The 24,063-nt window shown below is 54.5% G+C and overlaps 1 protein-coding gene across 1 annotated transcript in view; it reads left to right on the top strand.

Moving 5' to 3' along the window:
* Window positions 1-558: 558 nt before the first annotated feature.
* Window positions 559-24,063, top strand: part of LOC104063314 (LIM homeobox transcription factor 1-alpha-like) — a 29,627-nt gene continuing 6,122 nt past the window's right edge. The window contains exons 1-3 of the mRNA XM_054051944.1: window positions 559-616; window positions 3,570-3,756; window positions 23,595-23,827. Coding sequence (XP_053907919.1) covers window positions 559-616; window positions 3,570-3,756; window positions 23,595-23,827 — 478 coding nt within the window. The remainder of the gene's footprint in view (window positions 617-3,569; window positions 3,757-23,594; window positions 23,828-24,063) is intronic.

Genomic DNA, 24,063 nt, shown 5'->3' with positions numbered 1-24,063 from the left:
TGTGTGTGTGGACACCCACGCGTGTGTGCCCCGTCTGTCACCAGCGACACCAACACCGACAGCAGAGGGACAGGGAACCGAGTGGTTGGGATACTCGGGATATGTGTGGAGAGGGGGGGGATACCCACGTGTGTGTGCCCTGTCTGTGACCAGAGACACCAACACCAACACAGACAGCCGCACCGACAGCGGAGGGACTGGGAACCGAGTGGTTGGGATGCTCCAGATGTGTGTGTGTGGACACCCACGCGTGTGCGCCCCATCTGTGTCCGGAGATCCCAGCAGTGCAAGGACCCTTCGAGCTCCGTGTCCCAACAGGACAGGATGGGGAGGGGGAAACACAGCAGTCGTAGACCCCAACGTGGGCTCCGGTGATGCCGTGGGCAAATTTGGTCCTAACCCCAAAGGGATGGTGGGGAGTGAAGTGGGTGGATGCCGCCACCTCCGTGATTTCGTTGCCGTTCGTTAAGCAGAGCTCCGGGACGCGGCAAACGAGCAACCCTGACTCACTGGGAGGGTTCTGGTCCTTAACGCTCCTCTCCGTCTGCAGCCACCGGGATGAAGACGGAAGAGGCTCCGTCCTGCTTGCAGCAGGCAACGCCGGTGCTGGGATTCGGTGAGTGCGGGAGGGACTGGGAAGGGGTGCCGGGCACCGGGAAGCAGGGACCCCCTCAATCCCCCCCAGCCTGGGCTGCTCAGACTCCATCCATGGTTGTCTTCCTCTTATCCTCTCCGAGCTGCTCTGAGGGTCTCGGTGCATCCGCAAGTTGCAGCGGGACCAACGGACCCTGCTTGCACTTCCCATTTTTCCCCTATCCGTGTGATCCCATCTGCCGTAAGCAACGCTCCCGGCTTCCCTGCAGTGTTTATTCCTCCCTCGGGAAGGAGATTCCTTCCCTCCTGGATGGTTGGGGTGAACGGGGAGAGGAAGGGCTCCCTTGCTTTTTCTGGCTCTGTGGATTTAGAGGCAGTGGGATGCTGGCACGCTGCACAATTCCAACTTGTGATCCCAAAGCAGCTTCTCCGTGGGTTGAGGTTGTTCCTAGCGGCATTTAGCAAGGAGCCAGGAAGGGACAGGGACACAAGCATCCATCCATCCATCCATCCATCCATCCATCCATCCATCCATCCATCTTTTTTGTGCCCCGACTTGGATAAATCCCTTTGGTGCCGTAGTTTATCCCGGTCCTTCGCTGATTTTAGGGAGCTTCCCAGGGCCAGGCTGTGGCTGCGTAGCCCTTGGCCATCCCAGCCGCAGCCGATACCCGGCTTCCCACCCCTGGATTTGAAAGCACAGCAAGGATATCAACCCAGGAGACCCAACGGGGAATTCCTGTGCCGTGGGAGGACCTGGATACGCGGGGGTGATTTGGGATAAGGCTGGGATGAAGCACCCGGAGCTGCCTCCTAGGTGCCAGGCTCTCTGGATTGCATCCTCCTTGTTTTCCCTTTTCGCGGAGAAACCCTGGTGGGTTGGGATTGCTCTTCGTTAATGTAATTGTGGGTCCAAACTGTTGTGGTTTTATGGTGTCTTTAAGTCCAGGATCTCCTGTACTTTCAGTTTTGCTTCTTTCTCCCCGGCTGATGGGGAATTCGGGGAAGCCAACAGCTTTCCCGGGGATTTTCACGTTCCCTTTTTTCCCCTCCAGAGTTGGGGATCCTTCCCGTTGTGTCCTGGTATCACTATATTTGTGGGGAGCAAAACTCGGGTGTGATTTATTGCCGGGCACTTCCCTCTGTATCCAGAGCTGCGACGTGGGCAGGATTCTGCCTCCAGCATCCCAAATCCCTGATATCCTCGCTGGGACAAACATCCCCGGGGCTGAAGTTTGGGGTCTCTCTCTAAGCCCACATTCCTGGAGCTCCCGGCAGATTTAACTCCCTGCTCTCAGATTAATTCACTCTTAGACCCATTTCCCGCTTTTCCTCCTTAAATTAAAAAAGAGGTGGGAATTTTTAATTCCAGATGCCTGTAACCCCCTGGAGGTTTGGCCTCGATGACCTCTGTGGGTCCATTCCAACTCAGGACATTCTGACATGGAGCCCATGGGGCCAAAGCCAAGAAGGGTGAAAATATTTGATGGCAGAAGTTAATAATAGAGGAAAAAATGAGACGGGGGGAGAGCTCAATGTGGGATAAATATCCATGGAAAACCTCTGCGTGAGCCCACAGCCCCTGGGATGAGGTTGCTTAGTGCCTTAGTTATCCATGTGGTGTTCCAGAGCTGCGCTGTTACAGCTCTGCTCCGGGACCACCACCCCTACGTGCATGGCACACAAATTGTCCTCTTTTGGGGCTGAAAAAAGACCTCAGAGCAGCTTCCAGTATGGAAAGAGGCTTCCAGGAAAGCTGCGGAGGGGCTCTTGATGAGGGGGTGCAGGGATAGGATGAGAGGAATGGTTTTTAGCTGAAAGAGGGGAGATTGAGATGAGATCTTGGGGAGGAACGTTCTCCTGTGAAGGTGGGGAGGTCCTGGACTGGGTTGCCTGGAGAATGCCCCATCCTGGAGGTGTTGAAGGCCAGGTTGGATGGGGTTTGGAGCAACCAAATCCAGAGGGAGGTGTCCCCGCCCATGGCAGGGGGTGGAACTGGATGATCTTTGAGGTCCCTTCCAACCCAACCCATTCCAGGATTCTACGAGAGGCATTGGGAAGCTGGAGAGGACAGGGAGGAAGGCTCGTAAAACGCGAGGAGCTTGGCAGAGCGGAGGCTGTGGACAGTGGAGAGGGTGCCGCTGCCTGGCTCAGCCCGCAGCCCAGATCCAGCGCACCAGATAGGGCGTTTATTACTCCCTCCTTTACCTCCGAGTTATCGCGACAAAGCCTTTGAAGAGCAGCCATAGATTTCCACGTCGATAGCACCAAGGAGGAGAAAAAAAAAAACCCATCCCAAAGCTCTGAAGTCTTTTCCAGCAGCTCTCAGCCCCAAATCTGGCGTGAAACTGGAATAAATCCAGGCACAGGTCCGGGCTCTGACCTGGACCAAGGTTACCGAGAAGCTTGGCACCTTCCTGCCCAGAAGGACATATGTTTGCTCTCCCATTTTCCACGTCCCACGGGGGGAAAGGAGGGGAACGTGGGAAACAGGAGAACAGGGGGAAATGTGATTTAAATGCAGGCAGAGCCGTGGGCTTGGGGTTCACCTGGGATTCACCACCTGCAAAACCCAGAAGGTTGCTTTTGGAGGGCCAGCTTGGACATTTATGGTCAAGGTTGTGGTAAGCAAGTCCATGCTGAGCCTCCTGTCCCCCTTTTCTACTCCGATGCTTCAAAAAGGAAAGGAAAAACCAGCAGCAGGCTATTGCAGGGAGTGATGTGAGGGTGAGCATCACCCCCAAAAAGGAAATCGAGTCATAGAAGGGTTGGATGGGACCTCCAAGCCCACCCAGTTCCACCCCCTGCCATGGGCAGGGACACCTCCTACTCAATCAGGTTGCTCCAAGCCCCATCCAACCTGGCCTTGAACATCGTGGGGCATCCGCAATGTCTCTGATCAACCCGTGCCCGTGGTCATGGTCCCCATCCCCAGCAAAGGAGAACTTCTCGTGCGTCTTTTCCCCGCTGCGCAGGTTCAGACTCCAAGATGCGGGAGGTGTGCGCTGGCTGCGAGACCCCTATCTCCGACCGGTTCCTCCTGCGAGTCAACGACCGCTCTTGGCATGAAGGTTGTGTGAAGTGCACCGTCTGCCTCCAGCTTCTCTCTGGGACCTGTTACTGTCGCAACCGGCAGCTCTACTGCAAACACGACTACGAGAAGTAAGTGCCCACCGGTGTTCTTTGACTTTACTTCCCCTCTCCACTCATTTTTGACTGTGTTGGTGGGAGTCTGGAAGGGTGGATTGGGAAAGGACATCGTGGTGTCGGTGTCACATAGGTTGGTGAGGTCCAGGTGGGATGAGGACACCAAAGAGGTGTCCTGCGATGCGATGCTGTCCAAATGGAGCTTGGATTTAAGATGGTGACGTGTCAGGGAGGAGGAGGAAGAAGGGATGAGCTGTTGGTTGAAGAGGCAGAACGGAACTGTTGGCTGTTAGGATGTGTTTTCAACAAATGAGGGACATCTAGGAGATGACAGCACTCCATCCCTTGTCCTTCTGGGACGCGTGGGCCGGTAGATTGAACCCGAGGATCTTTGCTTTGCAGAGTAGGTCCTGCTCATGGGGTGAACAACAGATCAGACGAGGACAGGAACAAGCTCGCTGTCCCCAAACCGTGACACCGGGAGCTGCTCTCTCTTGCGTTGTGGTGACCCTTCTTCTTCGGTGTGAAGGAGCCCACGTCCGTGGTTGCGCCGTGGGGCTGTGGTGGGCTTTGCTGTGGTCAGGTTGCTGGGCTCCGCTCTGCTTGTGGTGGCAACCCTGTGCCTTCAGGAATGGGAATAGAACGGAACGGATCAGAGTACGATAGGATGGGAGAGGAGAAGCTCCGCAGGAGCCAGCAATGTGTCCTCACAGCCCAGAAATCCAACCAGATCCTGGGCTGCATCCGAAGCTGTGGGACCAGCAGGGTGAGGGAGGGGATTCTGCCCCCTCTGTTCCACTCTGTGGAGACCAAACCTGGAGCCCCGGGTCCAGTTCTGGAGTCCTCAGCACAGGAAGGACATGGAACTGTTGGAGTGAGACCAGAGGAGACCATGGAGATGATGCAATGGCTGGAAGGATTGGGAAAGGCTGGATCCATGGGATGAAGGGCAGGAAGGGTCCACAGAGGGGTCAGGAGAGGCTGGATCCATGGGCTGGAGGGTAGGAAGGGTCCACAGAGGGATCAGGAGAGGCTGGATCCATGGGCTGGAGGGAAGGAAGGGTCCACAGAGGGGTCAGGAGAGGCTGGATCCATGGGCTGGAGGGCAGGAAGGGTCCACAGAGGGGTCAGGAGAGGCTGGATCCATGAGCTGGAGGGCAGGAAGGATTCACAGAGGGGTCAGGAGAGGCTGGATCCATGGGCTGGAGGGCAGGAAGGATTCACAGAGGGGTCAGGAGAGGCTGGATCCATGGGCTGGAGGGCAGGAAGGGTGCACAGAGGGGTCAGGAGAGGCTGGATCCATGAGCTGGAGGGCAGGAAGGGTCCACAGAGGGGTCAGGAGAGGCTGGATCCATGGGCTGGAGGGCAGGAAGGGTCCACAGAGGGATCAGGAGAGGCTGGATCCATGGGCTGGAGGGTAGGAAGGGTCCATAGAGGGATCAGGACAGGCTGGATCCATGGATGGAGGGCAGGAAGGGTCCACAGAGGGATCAGGAGAGGCTGGATCCATGGGCTGGAGGGCAGGAAGGGTCCACAGAGGGATCAGGAGAGGCTGGATCCATGGGCTGGAGGGCAGGAAGGGTCCACAGAGGGATCAGGAGAGGCTGGATCCATGGGCTGGAGGGCAGGAAGGGTCCACAGAGGGATCAGGAGAGGCTGGATCCATGGGCTGGAGGGCAGGAAGGGTCCACAGAGGGATCAGGAGAGGCTGGATCCATGGGCTGGAGGGCAGGAAGGGTCCACAGAGGGGTCAGGAGAGGCTGGATCCATGGGCTGGAGGGCAGGAAGGGTCCACAGAGGGGTCAGGAGAGGCTGGATCCATGGGCTGGAGGGCAGGAAGGGTCCACAGAGGGATCAGGACAGGCTGGATCCATGGGCTGGAGGGCAGGAAGGGTCCACAGAGGGATCAGGAGAGGCTGGATCCATGGGCTGGAGGGCAGGAAGGGTCCACAGAGGGGTCAGGAGAGGCTGGATCCATGGGCTGGAGGGCAGGAAGGGTCCACAGAGGGGTCAGGAGAGGCTGGATCCACGGGCTGGAGGGCAGGAAGGCTCCACAGAGGTATTGAGACAGGGTGGATTCATGGACTGAGGTCAATTGTATGAGATTCAACAAGACCAAGTGCTGAATTTTGCTCCTTGGTCACAGCCGCCTCGTACAATGCTCCAGGCTTGGGGAAGAAAGGCTGTGACCTCTAAGCCCATGTCAAGTTTTGCCCTCCAAGCCCATGTCAGGTTGTGTCTTCCAAGCCCGTGTCTTGTTGTGACCTCCAAGCCCATATCTGGTCGTGACCCCCTGTGGCTGGTGCTGCTGGGAAGAGCTGGTGACACGCAGCCATCCAAGGATGCTGGGAAGATGCTCCTCAGGTTTAGCAGCATCCACTAAAGACTTAAGGCTCCATTCTTATCTTCCCCACGCTTCATAAAGGAGAGCGCAGCCTCCGCCCGGCCACTGACGCAAGCGCTTGGCAACGATGGGAATGGGATTATAAATACCAGGGCTTGCCCACTTCTCCAGCGTGGCTGGGAGAGGCAGGGACAAGGAGCTGAGCATTGTCCCACCAAGGGGTGAGGGTCATCGGGAAGCTTTGAAGCAAAGGGTGAGGACCTCCAGATGGTTTTGACTTTGGTCGCTGAGCTGCTAGAATGGAGCCAGGTTTTGGAGGGGGTTAACCACCATGGTTAAGAGTAACCAGATAAAAACGTGTTTGCAAAACCATAAGGAGCATCATCTCCTCCTCCAGGCAGTTGAGTCCTTGACCGGAGGCCAACGATGACATTCCCGCATGGAGAGATCTCAACCTCCAGCACTGCTTTTTACGCTGTTGATTTTGGGGCAGGATTGTGCGGCCGTGCTCTTCTCCCGAGCACCGTGCTCTGCTCATCCGTGGAGCTGCAGATCCCCGGGTTTGCTCCACCTCGCTTCCACTCTCCAAAGTATCTCAGCTGCTTTCAAAACCACCCCATAGCGTTTCCAGCTCCTGAAGTGCTTTTGAAGGCATCTCCGCTCAGCACCTTTGTGCTTCCAGCATGGGAATTTGCAGGGAGGCAAACTCTCAGTCCCGCTGTTTGGAAATCTCATCCCCCCCAGAGGATTCATTCTTGGCCTTGACTTCCCAAAGTCCGTCTTTTTGGCCCAGCGATGAATCTCAAACGGCAGAACCCAGCGTCGCCCTCGCGCTGCGGCGTAGCCCAGGGCTTGCGGCGCGGTGACCTGGAGGGGAGAACCCATCTGGCATTTTATTCCTCCTCTCCGCGAAACTGCGCAATAAGAGGAAAATGCTTTAATGGAGAGATAAGCCGGCAGCTGCAGCTGAACGTGGGGGAAGGAACGGGCTGTTGATCTAGAGATGAAATGTTAAGCCTGAAGATGGATGTTGTTCTGCGGTCCCTATCGTATAAAAACCATAAGCTGAAGGCTCTTGTGAAGTTCTCCTCTTCCCCCTTCTCCCTGGGGCCCTGCCAGCTCTCCTGGGCTTCGCTCAGGCACCTGCCCTGTAAATCCAGCTCGGGGAAACGCGACGGCTCGGGAGAAAGGAGGGGGGGTGAGGGGAAAGCGAAATCCTCCTGGACGATGATAGAGTGGCTGCAACGGCGCTTTGTTTACTTTGAAGTTTGTTTTGTGGAATGACAGGCGCTGTGGGGGCTGTTGGGGAGTTGTCAGGAGGGATCTGAACCGCAGCCGTGCGCTGGCAGCCTTCCCCCTCTCCTCCACACTCTCCTTTTTGCCCATGTGGAGATGATTTGCTCGTCCTCTCTAAAGATACGGGGTGAACTCGGCTCGAACCTGCCTTGTAGCTTCTCCATCGCCCAGCAGCACGTGACCGGCACAGCTGAGCACAGACCGAGTCCTCCGAGTGCCCTCGCGGTCCCCGGTCTTTGCCTGAATCCAGGGGTTTCTCCATCTGGTTGTAGGAGAGCCTTGAAGAGGGGTTGGCCAGCACAATCCCAGCCATCTGCATCCCTTTTGGGGTCCTTTTGGAGCTATTCCTTGCTGGGTGAGATGTGCGGAACCAACATGCCCTGGGATAATATTCCCAGCTATGAGGGTTTTGAAAGGGTGGCGAAGGTTGAGGGAGATCCTTCTCAACCGGGAGCAGCAATTATGGCTTTTGGAACCCACCACAGATAACCTCACCTCGGAGCCCTGCATGCAGTTCTGGAGTCCTCAGCACAGGAAGGACACGGAGATGGTGGAGCGAGTCCAGAGGAAGCCACGAAGATGATCCAAGGGCCGGAGGATCTTCTGTCCAAGGACAGGCTGGGAGAGTTGGGATTCTTCAGCCTGGAGAAGAGAAGGCTGCAGGGAGACCTTAGGGCAGCTTCCAGCAAGGAAAGGGGTCTCCAAGAAAGCTGGGGAGGGGCAGGGATAGAATGAGGGGAGACAGTTTTGAGCTGCAAGAAGAAGATTGAGATGAGATCTTGGGGAGAATGTTCTCCTGGGAGAGTGGGGAGGTCCAGGTTGCCCGGAGAAGTGGTGGCTGCCCCATCCCTGGAGGTGTTGAAGGCCATGGTGGATGGGGCTTGGAGCAACCGGATCCGGTGAGAGGCGTCCCTGCCCATGGCAGAGGGTGGAACTGGATGGGCTTTTTGGTCCCTTCCAACCCAAACCATTCCAGGATTCTATGATACGAATGGAGTTGCCTAAGAAATAAGAGTGAGCAGGTTAGAGGTCCGGGCACCGCTGGGATGTGGACAAGGGACTAAAAGTCTCTTGTGCATCCAGAGAATCAGTGTTGGGCAGCCAAGGAGAAGCCGGGACCGCGGTCCTCCCCGCAGGGAGCGAGGTAGGACTCTCCCTGCCTGAACATCGGAGCCTGAGCCAACCCGAGCGCTTTGGCAACTCTTCTGAGCGAGCTGGTTAATGTTTAAAACCATGTGGGAGGGCTCCTCGTCCGAGCAAAGATCTCCCGGGTAGGAGAATCCAGGATAGGAGTTGGACGAGAGTGAGCTCAGACGCTGTGTGCAAACCCCATCGCATTCCAGGAGCAGGAGTCAGGCTCTAAAAAGGATGAACTTGGGGTTGAAACCAGAAGGGTTTGGGATTTTCTTTTTTCCTCATGGTAGGATTGTTTTGGGGGTTTTTTTAAGCCTAAGAGCGTCTCCTTCCCCTTTGCTGCCATCGGGACTTTTGGTGGCAGTCAGCTCGGGAATTCTCAGAGCCATTCCTAGGTGCGAGGGTGGGAAAACGTGAAGCTTGAGATGTCTTTGTAACCCAAAAACAGAGAATTGAGGACAAATCGGTGCTCAAATGTGATGGATCGCAGGAGCTGATGGTGGCTACTGGTCTTAAAAAGGGGCCTTTGGTTGCCCACCCAGCCCTGCTCTACCAAGAGCTGCTGGTCTGGCAGTGATGGACATCCCGGTCCTCTGGTGTTGAAGGCAGCAGGAAGGGATCCATGCAGGATCTCCAAGCAACAGGGTTCCCCCCTCAAGTCATGTCTTCTCCAGGCCCTCCTTCCCTGCTGGGCTGGAGGAAGGTAATGAAAAGTGACAGCGACCTGGAAAGGGAGCAAATAAATGAGATAATGTGCGCCCTTGACGAGGCAGTGATGGATGGAGCCCACGTGTCCGCCTAACGGACCCTGCGGGGACCTCCACAAGGAGAGCAATGCGAGGTGAGGGAAGGGGAGGTGGGAAGGAAAGAGCCCGCGACTCGTTCCGGGCTGGGTGGTGGGACCAACTCCAGATGCCCTTTGGGAGTGCCCATTAGCAGGGGGAGTTGTGCTTATTGCTGGTCCTCCAAGGAACATCTGAAGCTCTTGAGATACGTTGCTCCTCCAAACTGGGGAGGTCATCCCTGCTCCACTGGTGGGACCTGTGGGACCTCAATAGTGCAGAAAGTAGGAGATGACTGCAGCCACCCCGGCTCTATTGGTGGGACCTGTGGGATCTCAGTAGTGCAGAAAGTAGGAGATGACTGCAGCCACCCCGGCTCTATTGGTGGGACCTGTGGGACCTCAGTAGTGCAGAAAGTAGGAGATGACTGCAGCCACCCCGGCTCCACCGGTGAGACCTGTGGGACTTCAGTAGTGCAGAAAGTAGGAGATGACTGCAGCCACCCCGGCTCCACTGGTGAGGACCTGTGGGACCTCAGTAGTGCAGAAGGAGGTGACTGCAACCACCCTTGCTCCACCGGTGGGACCTCACTGATGGAACCTGGGCAGCCTGAACCTGGGAAGAAACCTGGTCTCCTCTTTTTAGGGCAGGCCTGGTGGGTTTGCACCTTTACATCCCTGTTGGACATCCAGGATCGCCACCACAGAGCAGGATCCGTTCCCAAATCTGCACCAAACAACCCGACCGCAGAAACTCATCCCTTTTTTACCCACCCCAAATATCTCCTCCTTCTCCACCGGGTGGGCGGTTGAGCCCCATCTCCCACTGCAAGCGAAGCCCGCCTGATGATTAACGACGTTAATTACACAAAGCCATTCCTACCCCAGTTCTCCTCGTTCCCTCGCCTTGGTTTGTTCACGCGGCCCCGGAAATTAAACACTAACTCTATAATCACTGTGAAATGAAGGAGATATGCAGATGCGCCTTGAGCGTGATTAAGATCCAGCCACCACGTGCTGTCTGCTCCCCATCGCTCTCGGGCTGTGGTTGTTTTTTCTAATGCGGAGGGGTGAATTCATGGGGGAAGACGAACTTTTTCTTTATATGCCGCACATTATTTTTTTTTAGTTTAATTAAATGTCATTTACTTCGATAGAGATTCTTTCTTTTCGGGGCTGGTTTTGGGTTTTTTTTGCAGTCCGTGTTTTGTGTCCCATGGCTTTGAGCTTCTCCTGGACCCCACATCACTAAGGTTCATTACTGGGCAGAGCTTTCTCACCCCGCAGTTCCTGGAGCTCTGTGGTCGTAGTGCGATATCAGCTGTTATCAAAAACAAAGCATCAGATGGTGCCCCACATGACGTTCTGATCTCTAAATTGGAGAGACACGGATTTGATGGATGGACCACTTGGTGGATAAGAAGTTGGCTGGGTGGACACACTTTAAGAGTTGTGGTCAATAGCTCAATGTCCGAGTTGTGGTCGATAGCTCAATGTCCAGGTGGAGACTGATGATTAGTGGTATTCCTTAGGGGTCGTTATTGGGACTGGTGTTGTTGAACGTCTTTGTTGGAAGCATGGACAGTGGGATTGAGGGCACCTGCAGAAAGTTTGCCGATGACACCAAGCTGTGTGATGTAGTAGACGCGCTAGAGGGAAGGGATGGCATCTAGAGGGAAGAGATGGCATCTAGAGGGAAGGGATGGCATCTAGAGGGAAGGGATGGCATCTAGAGGGAAGGGATGGCATCTAGAGGGAAGAGATGGCATCTAGAGGGAAGAAATGGCATCTAGAGGGAAGGGATGGCATCTAGAGGGAAGGGATGGCATCTAGAGGGAAGGGATGGCATCCAGAGGGAAGGGATGGCATCCAGAGGGAAGGGACACCATCCAGACAGAAAGGATGCCACGCACAGGGCTGTGGACAGGCTGGAGAGGGGCCTCTGTGAACATCATGCAGTTCAAGAAGGCCAAGTGCAAGGTCCTGAACATGGGTCAGGGCAATCCCCAGCCCTGGAGGTGTTAAAGGCAAAGGTTGGATGGGGCTTGGAGCAACCTGATCCAGTGGAAGGTGTCGCTGCACATGGGGGTCTTTAAGCCCACTGGGTGGGCTTTGAGGTGTCTTCGCACCCAAACCATTCCATGGTTCCTTGATTCTTTGCATGCCTGCGGACATAATTTGCTTTCTGTTCTGATGAAGATAAGGAAACTATGAACCCCAAAAGACTCAGATATCAGAGTAAACACCCATAATCCAAGCTATCGTCTCCCCCCAACCAGGGGACACAGATGTACTTGAACAAAAGAGTTGTTGTGAACGTTTTGGATGCTCAACCCTTCCAGTGAAAGACATTTCTTCTTCCCGCCAGGCTGCAGGTGACTTTATGGGCACACAGCAGGGATTTTTGCCCTTTGAGGATGCTCCCAGCTGGCACCTGGGTTCAGGGAGGTGGACATGGTCCAGCGGGATGCAGTCTTGGAGCAGGACGGGGTTGGGACAGGTTGTTCTTCAGCGCTGAGCTCATTAACGGGGCGCTGACAGACGTACAACAGAGCTGCCTTTCCGTGTGCACGGCCTCGCGGAGCTGGTGCTGGGCTTGGACACGGTTCGCTGGGCTGGGGAAGGAGGAGGGACATTCTTCTTGGATCCGTGGTGGCTGGAAGGGCGAGGATTTGCACTGGACAGGATACCTGGCTGTGTTCTGACGGTGTGACGGTGTCCCCGAGACCAGTTTGGTTTATCATAGAATCATGGAATGGGTGGGAAGGGACCTCAAAGCCCATCCAGTCCCACCCCCTGCCATGGGCAGGGACACCTTCCAATGGATCGGGTTGCTCCAAGCTCCATCCAACCTGGCCTTGAACCCCTCCAGGGATGGGGCAGCCACCACTTCTCCAGGCAACCTGGGCCAGGACCTCCCCGCCCTCACACAAGAACATTTCTCCCCAAGATCTCATCTCAATCTCCCCTCTCGCAGCTCAAAACCGTTCCCTTCATCCTATCCCTGTACTCCCTGACCAAGCCCCTCCCCAGCTTTCCTGGAGCCCCTTTCCATACTGGAAGGCTGCTAGAAGGTTTATTTGGAGCCTGCTCATCTCCAGGCTGAAGAACCCCAACTCTCCCACCCTGTCCTTGGTGCTCCAGCCCTCACATCATCTCTGTGTCCTCCTCTGGCCTCGCTCCACCAGCTCCATGTCCTCCCTTTGCTCCAGAACTGGACGTGGGGCTCCAGGTTTGGTCTCCTCAAAGTGGAGCAGAGAGGCAGAATTCCTCCCTCTCCCTGGTCCCACAGCTTTGGGTGCAGGTTTAGATCCAGCACAACCCCAGCTGGCCTTGGGGGTTCCTAGTGGTGTCTGGGCAAGGAGCAGGGTTAAAACTCCAGCTGTGGATGCTCTTCTCATCCCAGCACCTCCGTTACCCTCTCCACGCCTGCAGCACCACTCGTCCCTTGCAGCGGTGGGGTCTGGATGTTCTCCTCATGCTCCGAGCGCTGCAGCTCGTGGGCAGGAGAAGCGCCGCCCCACTCTCTTGGCTCCAACCTTAGGAAAAGCTCTGGGACACAGCCTGATGGTTTGGAAGGAACCAAAGGCTTGGAGGCTGTCCCATGCTCCTGCTTCTGGCCACAGCATCTCTCTCTGTCCAGAGCCAGGAACCAGCAGAGGGCAGCCGCGAAGGCAAAGGTGCCAGAAATAAACTCCCGAGAGCCAATTTCCAGCAGTGCCAGGGACTGCGGAGCTGGAAAAAGCCATCAGAGAGGCAGCAGGAGCCGTTCCCATGAGTATTGGCAGGCAAAGGGGAGCCCTGAGAGCTCGTGCTTCAAGAAACCACTTTTATTATCCCAGATGAGAGGATTCCTGGCATATGGCAAGGAGACGTCAGCCCCCGTTCTCCTCTCTCATAAGAGGGCATCCAGGAAAGCTGGAGCTCCCTGAGCTGCATCCAAAGCCGTGGGACCAGCAGGGTGAGAGAAGGATTCTGCCCCTCTGCTCCTCTCTGTAGAGACCAAACCTGGAGCCCTGGGTCCCGTCCTGGAGTCCTCAGCACAGGAAGGACATGGAGATGGTGGAGCGAGGCCAGAGGAGGCCACGGAGATGATGTGAGGGCTGGAGAACCTCCTGTATGAGAGGCTGGGAGAGTTGGGGTTCTTCAGCCTGGAGAAGAGAAGGCTGCAGGGAGACCTTAGAGCAGCTTCCAGTATGGAAAGGAGCTCCAGGAAAGCTGGGGAGGGGCCGTTGATCAGGGAGTGCAGGGATAGGATGAGGAGAATGGGTTTGAGCTGCAAGAGGGGAGACTGAGGTGAGATCTTGGGGAGAAATGTTCTCCTGTGAGGGTGGAGGCCCTGGCCCAGGTTGCCCCATCCCTGGAGGTGTTGAAGGCCAGGTTGGATGGGGCTTGGAGCAACCTGATCCGGTGGGAGGTGTCCCTATCCGATGCAGAGAGTGGATCTGGAGGTCCCTTCTACCCAACCCATTCTGTCACTCTACCCTCTTATAATTCCTTTATTTCTGATTCTGCCGAGCTCTGCAGGTGTAGCTCTTACAATCCATCACTCAGTTTCTCCATCCCATATTTCCTTCTTGGCAAAGTCTGTGTGAGATCAGAAGCTCACCAACGCGCCGTCAATGCTGAACTGACGCAGCACCCTGAAAATGTGACCTTTGCTCCCAGGCACCCGGCGGGCGTGAAATTCCTCTTTCTTCCATTTTCCCCACAAGGTCTTTTCCTGCTTTCACGCTCTCTCTCCCCTTTTCCTCCGCTGTCTCTGCACCCTCGGGACTCCCGGCTGCCCCACGCCTGCACCGTTGCCAACGCGCTGCCGGAGAATGTGGCCCCGTCTTGTGAAGCTGCTACACAAATTGAATTAGAAGCCTGATCCATAATCTGCTTCTAGCTTTCATTCCACTCCCTAACCCCCCCTACCCCCCCGGTCTTAATGCAATTAAGCTTAAATGAGGTTAATTACAGTTTATCCTAACTATCTTGGTGGCGGCTTCACACATCTTTGATTGCTCACATGGGTTTCTCTGTTAGTGGGGTCTCGCTGCAGTCAAATCAGAGCCTGGCGTGAGGAAGCACCATCCCAAATCCCTTTACTGATGCTGTGATGTCGGAAAGAGGAGAGATGGAGATGAGGTCTTAGGAAGAAATGTTCTTCTGTGAGGGTGGGGAGGCTCTGGCCCAGGTTGCCCCATCCTTGGAGGTGTTGAAGGCCAGGTTGGATGGGGCTTGGAGGAACCTGACCCAGTGGGAGGTGTCCCTGCCCGTGGCACAGGGTCAGAACTGGATGGGCTTTGAGGTCCCTTCCAACCCAAACCAACCCATGATTCTATGAATCCATCCCGTTTCGCTTGAAGTGGTGACACCCAAGGTCCCCGTGTTTCTCCAACCATGAATTCTTTGGCCAAACTGTGACCATTCGCTTTAAAATGAGAATCCAGCAGCAAAGCAGAGAGCAACCGCTTGACCAACGGCAGCACTTCTGTATTGTGAAGATCATCTAAGTCATCCCATCAAGATAAAACATTTGGTGGAGGTGTTCAGGGCTACTGGTTTTGGGTCATGCTTTGCTTGCCTACAGCTGGCCAGTGGTTCTGTGGGCCAGGAGAGCCTACGCCGCTGTTTGTGACCTGGTCCCCGAGGCTTTGGTTGCTTTTTTTCCCCTCTTCTTTTCTTTCTTGTCTTAACTTCCCTTCTCTTTACCCCTATCCGCTCCACCCCAAGCCAGGCTGCTCCATAAGTGGTGTCCCTCAGCGGTGAGACAGACGGTTCCTCCAGTTAAACAGGCAGGTTCCTACGAAGCGACAGCTTAACAGCTTTCCCCCCACTTAACAAATCTCTTTAAATCTGGATTATATTTCACCGATTCCTGCTTTAAGAGCATCCCCGCAGAGGGACGCAGGAGCTGCCTGCGTGGATCGCTCATCAAAGTCCACCAAGCCACGGTGAGGGACCACACTTTCTCATCCCAAGTTGCTGATCAGCTCATCCCCCAGCGATGCCCAACTCAACCTTGGCTGCAGAGCTCTGAAACGTTCCAGACAGGGGGTAGTGGAGGTGTTTTGCCCAGAAACGTTGGCTTTGCTCTCCCCGACACTAGGGTAGGATGGAGCTAAATGTCAACCCGAGCAGTCGGAGCAGCTCTGCTGCTCCCAAACCATCCCTTGTGCCACCACACGCCCCATCCCTCCTTTAAAACTGCGCGAAGAGGGCGAGAGCGCAGAGTTTAATTTAAATCACAGCTCCCCAGCTTGTTCTTTTCTCAATCAATATTGCTTTTTACATCATATCTAATCTCTTTTTTTTTTTTCCTTCTCCTTCCCCCCCCCCTTTTTCCAAAGTAAAATTTAATTAAATAATTCTAATGAATGTTTAATGACGTTCTTTTGTCATTATTAAATCTGTAATAAAAGTGTCGGCGGCCCTTCTACCGCCCTCCCCCTCGCTTCCCCCGTTAATACCCCCTCCGCCAGCCGTGCACACACTGTCCCGCTGTCTCCCTTTCTCCCTGCCTTCCCCCCCTCGCGCTGCGACAACGCCGGCATTCAGACCCGCAAACAGGAAATGAGAAACGGAGAAACAGGATATTGAGTTGGGATACTTATCAGGATGGGTAATATCACCCCTAGCTACTGAGCAAAAAGAAGCCTTCTCCTGCCAGGCATACTAATGGAGATGAGGAGGCTTCTCGGAGCCGGGCAATAAGGCAAAGATGAAATCAATATGAGTTGAGAACTCCCATCTCGAAACCCGCCGACCCCAAGCGAGCGTTCGGTTTGCGTCTTCTTAAGTAGAAACGGGGCAAATCGTAGCATCACACGATGGGTTGGGTCGGAAGGGACCGCAAAGCCCATCCAGTTCCACCCCCTGCCATGGGAAGGGGCATCTCCCACTGGATCAGGTTGCTCCAAGCCCCATCCAACCTGGCCTTCAACACCTCCAACACACGTTATGTCTTTATGTGACAGCTTAAATGATCTTCACAGCATAGAAACACTGCTGTTGTTTAAGTGGTCGCCTTTTGCTTTGCTGCTGGAGTCTGATTTTAAGGTGATTGGCCACAGTTTGGCCAAAAAAATCATGATTTGAGAAAAGCAGTGACTGTCTGTGTGACCAGTGAAGGTTAAACAGGATGAATTCATAGAATCATGGAATGGTTTGGGTTGGAAGGGACCTCAAAGCCCATCCAGTTCCAACCCCTGCCATGGGCAGGGAGACCTCCCACTGGATCAGGTTGCTCCAAGCCCCATCCAACCTGGCCTTCAACTCCTCCAGGGAAGGGGCAGCCACCACTGCTCTGGGCATTCTTTGTCTTTACTCTGTTGTCCCCTCCAAGATCTCCATAATTGTGACAGGAACTTTGCGTGGGCAGGTGTGGTCCTGCCATGCTCTTTCATCACTGGAGAAGTCCCATGGCAAGGGTTGTCCTGCCATGCTCTTTCCATCATTGGAGAAGCTCCCTGCAAAGCATGGTCCTGCCATGCTCTTTCCATCATTGGAGAAGCTCCCTGCAGAGCATGGTCCTGCCATGCTCTTTCCATCATTGCAGAAGCTCCCTGCAGAGCATGGTCCTGCCATGCTCTTTCCATCATTGGAGAAGCTCCCTGGAAAGCATGGTCCTGCCATGCTCTTTCCATCATTGGAGAAGCTCCCTGCAAAGCATGGTCCTGCCATGCTCTTTCCATCATTGGAGAAGCTCCCTGCAAAGCATGGTCCTGCCATGCTCTTTCCATCATTGGAGAAGCTCCCTGCAAAGCATGGTCCTGCCATGCTCTTTCCATCATTGGAGAAGCCCCCTGGAAAGCATGGTCCTGCCATGCTCTTTCCATCATTGGAGAAGCTCCCTGGAGAGCATGGTCCTGCCATGCTCTTTCCATCATTGGAGAAGCTCCCTGGAGAGCATGGTCCTGCCATGCTCTTTCCATCATTGCAGAAGCTCCCTGCAGAGCATGGTCCTGCCATGCTCTTTCTGCCACTGCCATCCAGAAGGACCTGGACAGGCTGGAGAAGGACCTGTGTGAACCTCACGTAGTTTAGCAAGGCCAAGGTTCTGCATCGGGGTTGGGGCAATCCCAAGGACAAACTCAGGTTGGGCAGAGAATGGATTGGTAGTGGTCCTGAGGAGAAAGACTGGGGTGCTGGGGGAGGAGAAGCTCCACATGAGTGTGTTCACAGCCAGGAAATCCAACCATATCCTGGGCTGCATCCAAAGTTGTGGGGCCAGCAGGGCAAGGGAGGGGATTCTACCCCTCTGCTCCACTCTGGGGAGACCAAACCTGGAGCCCCATGTCCAGTTCTGGAGTCCTCAGCACAGGAAGGACATGGAGCTGGTGGAGCGAGTCCAGAGGAGGACACAGAGATGATGTGAGGGCTGAAGAACCTCCTGTATGAGAGGCTGGGAGAGTTGGGGTTGTTCAGCCTGAAGAAGAGCAGTCTCCAAAGAAACCTTCTAGCAGCCTTCCAGTATGGAAAAGGGCCTCCAAGAAAGTTGGGGAGGGGCTCTTGATCAGGGAGTGCAGAGATAGGACGAAGGGAATGGTTTTGAGCTGAAAGAGGGGAGATTGAGATGAGATCTTGGGGAGAAAAGTTCTTGTGTGAGGGTGGGGAGGCCCTGGCCCAGGTTGCCTGGAAAAATGGTGGCTGCTCCATCCCTGGAGGTGTTGAAGGCCAGGTTGGATGGGGCTTGGAGCAACCAGATCCATTGGAAGGTGTCCCTGCCCATGGCAGGGGTTGGAACTGGATGGGCTTTGAGGTCCCTTCCAACCCAAACCATCCCATGATTCTGTGCTTCCAAGTCCCTTTCCTGTGGATTTATGGGATTTGGGAAGGGCTGCTCCTCTAGGAGAGAAAGCATCTGGGGGTACAGACAGATAAAACTTATTTTTGGGGACCTGTTTTCCCCACCGCTGAGCTGTGTCTGCACGGAGCAGCTGTGGGATGTGAAAGGAGATGCCTTGAGGGGCTCCAAAAGTCCTTGGAAAGGGACACAACTCCCTTTTCCCACTGTCTTATAGCTGGTAGCATCCATCCCACCTCTCCTTCACCTGGAAGAAACACAGCAGCACCATCCCTTCCCTGGCAGTACTTGGTGAAAAAAAGTGTGGGGAGGAGGGATGTGTGAAAGAAAACCCAACCCCACATTTTTGTGTTAGCATTCACGGCGATATGACAGTCGCCCGTGGAATGCCGGGAGATTTTAATAAAGAAGACAGGCCTGTGAAATTTAATAAAAGAGTTCATCAGATTATATGGTGATGGCTCGGTGCCACCGCGCTGGCGGTAATATCCTCGCCGTGGGGGGGGTTAACCCCTTGAGGGACAGAGCAGCAGCGCGGTATTAAATCTTTCAGTAGCGTTTCACTCGTGTCACTTTAATATTTATGAAGCTCTGGCTTTGGGAACCTCTTTGGTGTTGTTTTTGCTTTTTTTTTCTGATGGTTGATGAGAAGCTCGACGTGAGCTGGTGATGTGCGCTCGTAGACCACAAACCAACCCTGTCCTGGGCTGCATCAAAAGACAGGGAAGCAGGGAGGAAGGGGATTCTGCCCCTCTATTCCTCTCTTGCGAGACCTCATCTGGAGGGTTGTGTCCAGTTCTGGAACCCTCAACATAAGAAGGAGATGGAGCTGTTGGAATGGGTCCAGAGGAGGCTCCAAGGATGATCCGAGGGCTGGAGAACCTTCCCTATGAGGCCAGGCTGAGAGAGTTGGGCTCGTTCAGCTTGGAGAAGAGAAGGCTCCGAGGAGACCTTATAGCGACCTTCCAGTACTTGAAGGGGCTCCAAGAAACCTGGAGAGGGGCTGCTCACAAAGTCTTGGAGTGATGGGAAGAGGGGGAATGGGTATAAACTGGAGAGGGGCAGATTTAGGCTTGACATAAGGAAGAACTTTCTGATGAGGGAGGGGAGGCACTGGAACAGGTTGTCCAAGGATATTGTGGCTGCTCCATCCCTGGAGGTGTTGAAGGCCAGGTTAGAAGGGGCTTGGAGCAACCTGATCCAGTGGGAGGCATCCCTGCCCATGGCAGGGGGTGGAACTGGATGGTCTTTAAGGTCCTTTCCAACCCAAACTATTCTATGATTCTAAGTCAGAAATGAAGAAGGATGGAATTTGTTCTCCTCAGTCCCCCAGTGTCGCGGAACTGGGAAGCGACGGCTGCCGCTGCAGGGAATGAAAGAGCAGATTGTGCTGCGGCTGCCTCCTCCTTTCCCTTGGGTGTCCCCTTCTCCATCACCACCCTCGCTCCCAGCCCAAAAGCCGGCAAGAGGCTTTGCAAGCTCCACTTCAATATTTCAGGTGGCTACAATGGATTTTGCAGCTCAGTGTTAAGTCAACAGACCTTGCTTGAGCCTGGACTGCTTCATTTTGGCTAAACCCTAACTAAATAAGCTCGTTTCGTGAAGCGCAGCCCTCCCAGCTTACTCCTTGCTTCATTAACACCTTTTAATCCCATCAGGACAATCGTGTACCCCTCAAATTACCCTTCCCAGGCCTGGGTCAGCGTCTTCTCTGTGCCACGGGAGGTCAGAGAGGTTCTCAAATAACTCGTTGCTCTGCTTATCCCCATCTGGAGAGCTGGGCTGAGCTTCTCCTCCAGAGCTGCTGGCAGAGCTGGGACAGAGCTCTGCAAGGATTAACGGAGAGTTGGACCTTGGGGTGATTCGCCACTGCTAAAATCTGATCAAGGAAGTCCATGAAATCATAGAATCATGGAGGGGTTTGTGTTGGAAGGGACCTTAAAGCCCACCTAGCTCCACCCCCGCCTCTGGCAGGGACACCTTCCACTGGACCGGGTTGCTCCAAGCCCCATTCAACCTTGAACGACTCCAAGCTGGGGCTTGAAGAAACCTCATCCAGCAGGAGGTGTCCCCGCCCATGGCAGGGGGTGGAACTGGATGGGCTTTGAGGTCTCTTCCAACCGACCCATTCCATGATTCTATGAGTGTCCACCAGTATGAAGAACCTGCTGCCAGAAACTCTCCCTGTCACCTCAAACCTCTCGCGTGATGTTCCTCTTGCTCCAGAACTGCTGCTCTTGCAACTCCCAAAGCTGTCCACACTTACAAGCCCACTTCCCTTCCTGCTGCTGACACTTTTTCCATCAAGTGGAGCCCTTCTCCAGCAGGAAAACAAAATCCTATCATTTGCCAAGGCAATTAATTTGCGGCAAGTGGGTGAGAAGGATGTCAGATATGGATCTGTCTCTGCTGCCACCAGCATCCTGGCTTGGATCAGCCATGGGGTGGCCAGCAGGAGCAGGGAAGGCATCACCTCCCTGGACTCAATGCTGGTGAGGCTGCACCTCAAATCCTGGGTTCAAGTTTGGGCCCCCCACTCCAAGAGGGACATCGAGGGGCTGGAGAGCATCTGGAGAAGAAAGGGAACTGAGCTGGGAAGGGTCTGGAGTCCAGGGGTTGTGGGAGCAGCTGAGGGACCTGGGGCTGTTTATCCTGGAGAAGAGGAGGCTGAGGGGAGACCTCATCGCTCTGAGAGGCTCCTGGAAAGGAGGTTGTGGTGAGGTGGGTGCTGGGTTCTTCTCCCAAGGAACAAGCGATGGGGTGAGAAGAAATGGCCTCAGGTTGCTCCAGGGAAGGTTTAGGTTGGATATTGGGAAGAAAGAGCGGTGAAGTGGCTGCGCAGTGCAGCGGTGGAGTCTCCATCCCTGGAGATCAAAACACGTGGAGCCGTGGTACTTGGGGAAATGGTTTAGTGGGCTGGGGGTGGTGGACTCATGGACTTGATGAATTTGGAGGTCTTGGGCTGATTGAACTTGATGATCTTAGAGATCTTTTCCAACGTTAATGATTCCGTGATCCTCCGAGGCTCAGGCTGCTTAGGAACAGAAGTGGGATGTTGTTGTCATGAGTCATTTAGACGCGGTCCTGCTGCTGCTGAAGATCTGCTTATCTCCAGATTCACCTGAAGATCACTGCCGTTCCTAATTGCGCTTTTCACCACGAGCCTGGGAGCGTGTTTATTTTCCAGACCATCCCTCCGTGTAATTTCTGCCGCTCCTCGACATCCCGGAGCTGCGACCTCGGCGCATCCTCCCAAACCTCCTCGCAACCCACTGCCGGCACCGGGGATGCATTTTGTTCCTATGGCAACCCAAACAATATTACCTTGACTTAAACGGATTCAGGCAATATTAAAACCAGCCTCTTTAGGAATTCCTGGTGTTGGAGGGGGCTGAGAATTTTAATTTTGTGTAATGCGAGCTGACACCGTGTTTATGAGCTCCTTGCTGAATGTTTTCTTCAATTAGTACAAAGCAGAGTGGATTTGTTTTCGGGGCTTAGTGAGGAGATGGGAGGGTGCAGACCTTGCAGTGCCCAAAGCGTTATTGAGTTACGCAGCACGAACGGCGCTTCCCTCACCTGAAAGCTGCAAAAAAAAAAAAAGCCTTTTTTTAGGGCAAACTGGCACATGGCAGAGGCTTTAACTAAGGTTGCTCACTGCCTCGTCCCAGCTGTGGCCGGGGAGACCTCAGAGCAGCTTCCAGGATGGAAAGGGGCTCCAGGAAAGCTGGGGAGGGGCTCTTGATTGGGGAGCACACGGATAGGAGAGAGGGAACAGTTTTGAGTTCAAAGAGGGGAGATTGAGATGAGATCTTGGGGAGGAACGTTCTCCTGTGAAGGTGGGGAGGTCCTGGACCGGGTTGCCTGGAGGATGCCCCATCTTGGAGGTGTTGAAGGCCAGGTTGGACGGGTTTTGGAGCCCTTGATCCAGTGGGAACTGGATGGGCTTTGAGGTCCCTTCCAACCATTCCATCATTCTATGTTTAGGAATATGTCCCACGTTCCTGTCTGATCCCAGACAGCCGTGATCATGGACTGACCCAGCCATCGGTTCTTTTTAATTGTCTTTCCTATTCAAACTCTGCTGTAAGAGAAGGGGTGGCCTCGTTAGGAAAGTCCTTGTTGGACTTAGCCCAGATTTGGACTGGGATTGCTCCTAGAACACGCTCCCAGTTCGCTCCTCCGTGAGACATTGCGGTGCAAAGGCTGCTCTTCCCAGTTTTTCATTATTCAATGATTATTTTCCGAGTACGACCTACGGAAAGACAAAGAAGAAAGCGGGGCGAGAAGGAGAGACGGGGAGGGAGGGGTGAACACGCAAACACGCTCACACAAAAGAGAGCAAAATCCCACCCCATTCCAGTTGGAATGTCCCAGACACTTCACCAAAAGCCACTGCGCAGCACAAATCCATGGTGGTATTTGGAAGGGATGAGCCCACCCCTGTAAGCCTCTTCATCCTGCTCCACAGAGTTTGCCAGGAGGATTAACCCAGTCTTGTTCTCAATCCCAGTTTATGAGTTCCCTGCTGGTGGGGAAGATCCTGTGTGTTTAAACAACAGCCTAATTAATCCCTATTTTATTACTTTCTCTTGTCAAGTGGCTAAATAGAAGCTGTCAGCCGGCAGCCACCGCTGCTCACATTTGTTTAGATCCCAAATTACTTCATCAGAACCATCTGCTCGCTACGCGGGGCGCTCAGTAGTTGTTTGTTTCTCTCTCTGGACACGGTGTGGGGCACAAACAGCCTCCGCCGTGGGACTGTCAGCGTGAGGCTCCTCCAAGTCCTGGGGAAGGTCCAGGAGGGGTACATAAAGCTCTTTCACCTAACAAAGCCAGACAGCGAAGAGCTCTAGAGAAGAAGAGGGGACGTAGACCTCTGTCCTGTTGGATCAAGCAAGTTCTTGTTGCTTCCCGGGGCTAAAGAAGGGCAGAAAGCCCCAAAGCCCAGTTGGGACAAACATGTGTGGTGAACGGAGTTCAATCCAGTTGGTGGCCGGTCCCAAGTGGTGTCCCTACAGCTCAATGATGGGGCTGATTCTGCTTAATCTCTTTATCCATGACCTGGATGAGGGGATTGAGTGTTCCCTCAGTGAGTTTGGAGATGACACCAAGCTAGGTGAGAGTGAGGGCAGGAAGGCTCTACAGAGGGATCAGGACAGGCTGGATCCATGGGTGGGAAGGGTCTGCAAAGGGACCGGGATGGGCTGGATTTATGGGCTGAAGAGCAGGCAGCCCAGGGCAGTGGTGGGATCTCCACCCCTGGAGGGGTTCAAACACTGTGGAGCCATTTGGGGACACAGCTTAGTAGGCCAAGGGTGTTAGGCTGATGTTGAGCTGAGAGGTTTTTTCCAACCTCAGTGATTTTGTGATCCTATGATTCTTGCTGGGACGTTCTAGCACAGCTCCAACCATCCATCCCTTTCTTCCCTTGGCGTCCCAAGCCTCAGGACAGGGCTGGTCTTCCCTGCCCAACTCTCTAACCACCAGGACCTTCTTTGCAGGCTGTTCCAGACCAAGTGCAGCAGCTGCTTGAAGGCTATCGCCCCATCTGAGCTCATCATGCGGGTGCTGGAGAACGTCTACCACGTTCACTGCTTCTACTGCTGCGAGTGTGAGCGGCGCCTGCAGCGGGGAGATGAGTTTGTGCTCAAGGAGGGGCAGCTGCTGTGCCGCAGCGACTATGAGAAGGAGAAGGAGATGCTAAGTGCCATCAGCCCTGCGCCCACTGAGTCTGGTGAGAACCTGGGACCATACCGAGGGTGGGGAACCAGGGTGAACTTTGTAGAGAGCAGGTATTTAGTCCCTAATTAACTGTGGGCAAGGTGGCAGAGGGAGGAGATGTAGGTAGGTGGATGTTGTGGCATCTTTTCCTCTTGGTGATAGGGAGCCAAGGGGGTACAAGGCTGCGGAGATCCACTTGGCTGATCTGGAGAGGTTTGGGTGGGCTGAATGGATGATACGGGGCCAAGG

Source organism: Cuculus canorus, chromosome 30, assembly GCF_017976375.1.
Source record: "Cuculus canorus isolate bCucCan1 chromosome 30, bCucCan1.pri, whole genome shotgun sequence".
Lineage (NCBI taxonomy): Eukaryota > Metazoa > Chordata > Aves > Cuculiformes > Cuculidae > Cuculus > Cuculus canorus.
This window is presented reverse-complemented; position numbering and strand designations above follow the sequence as displayed.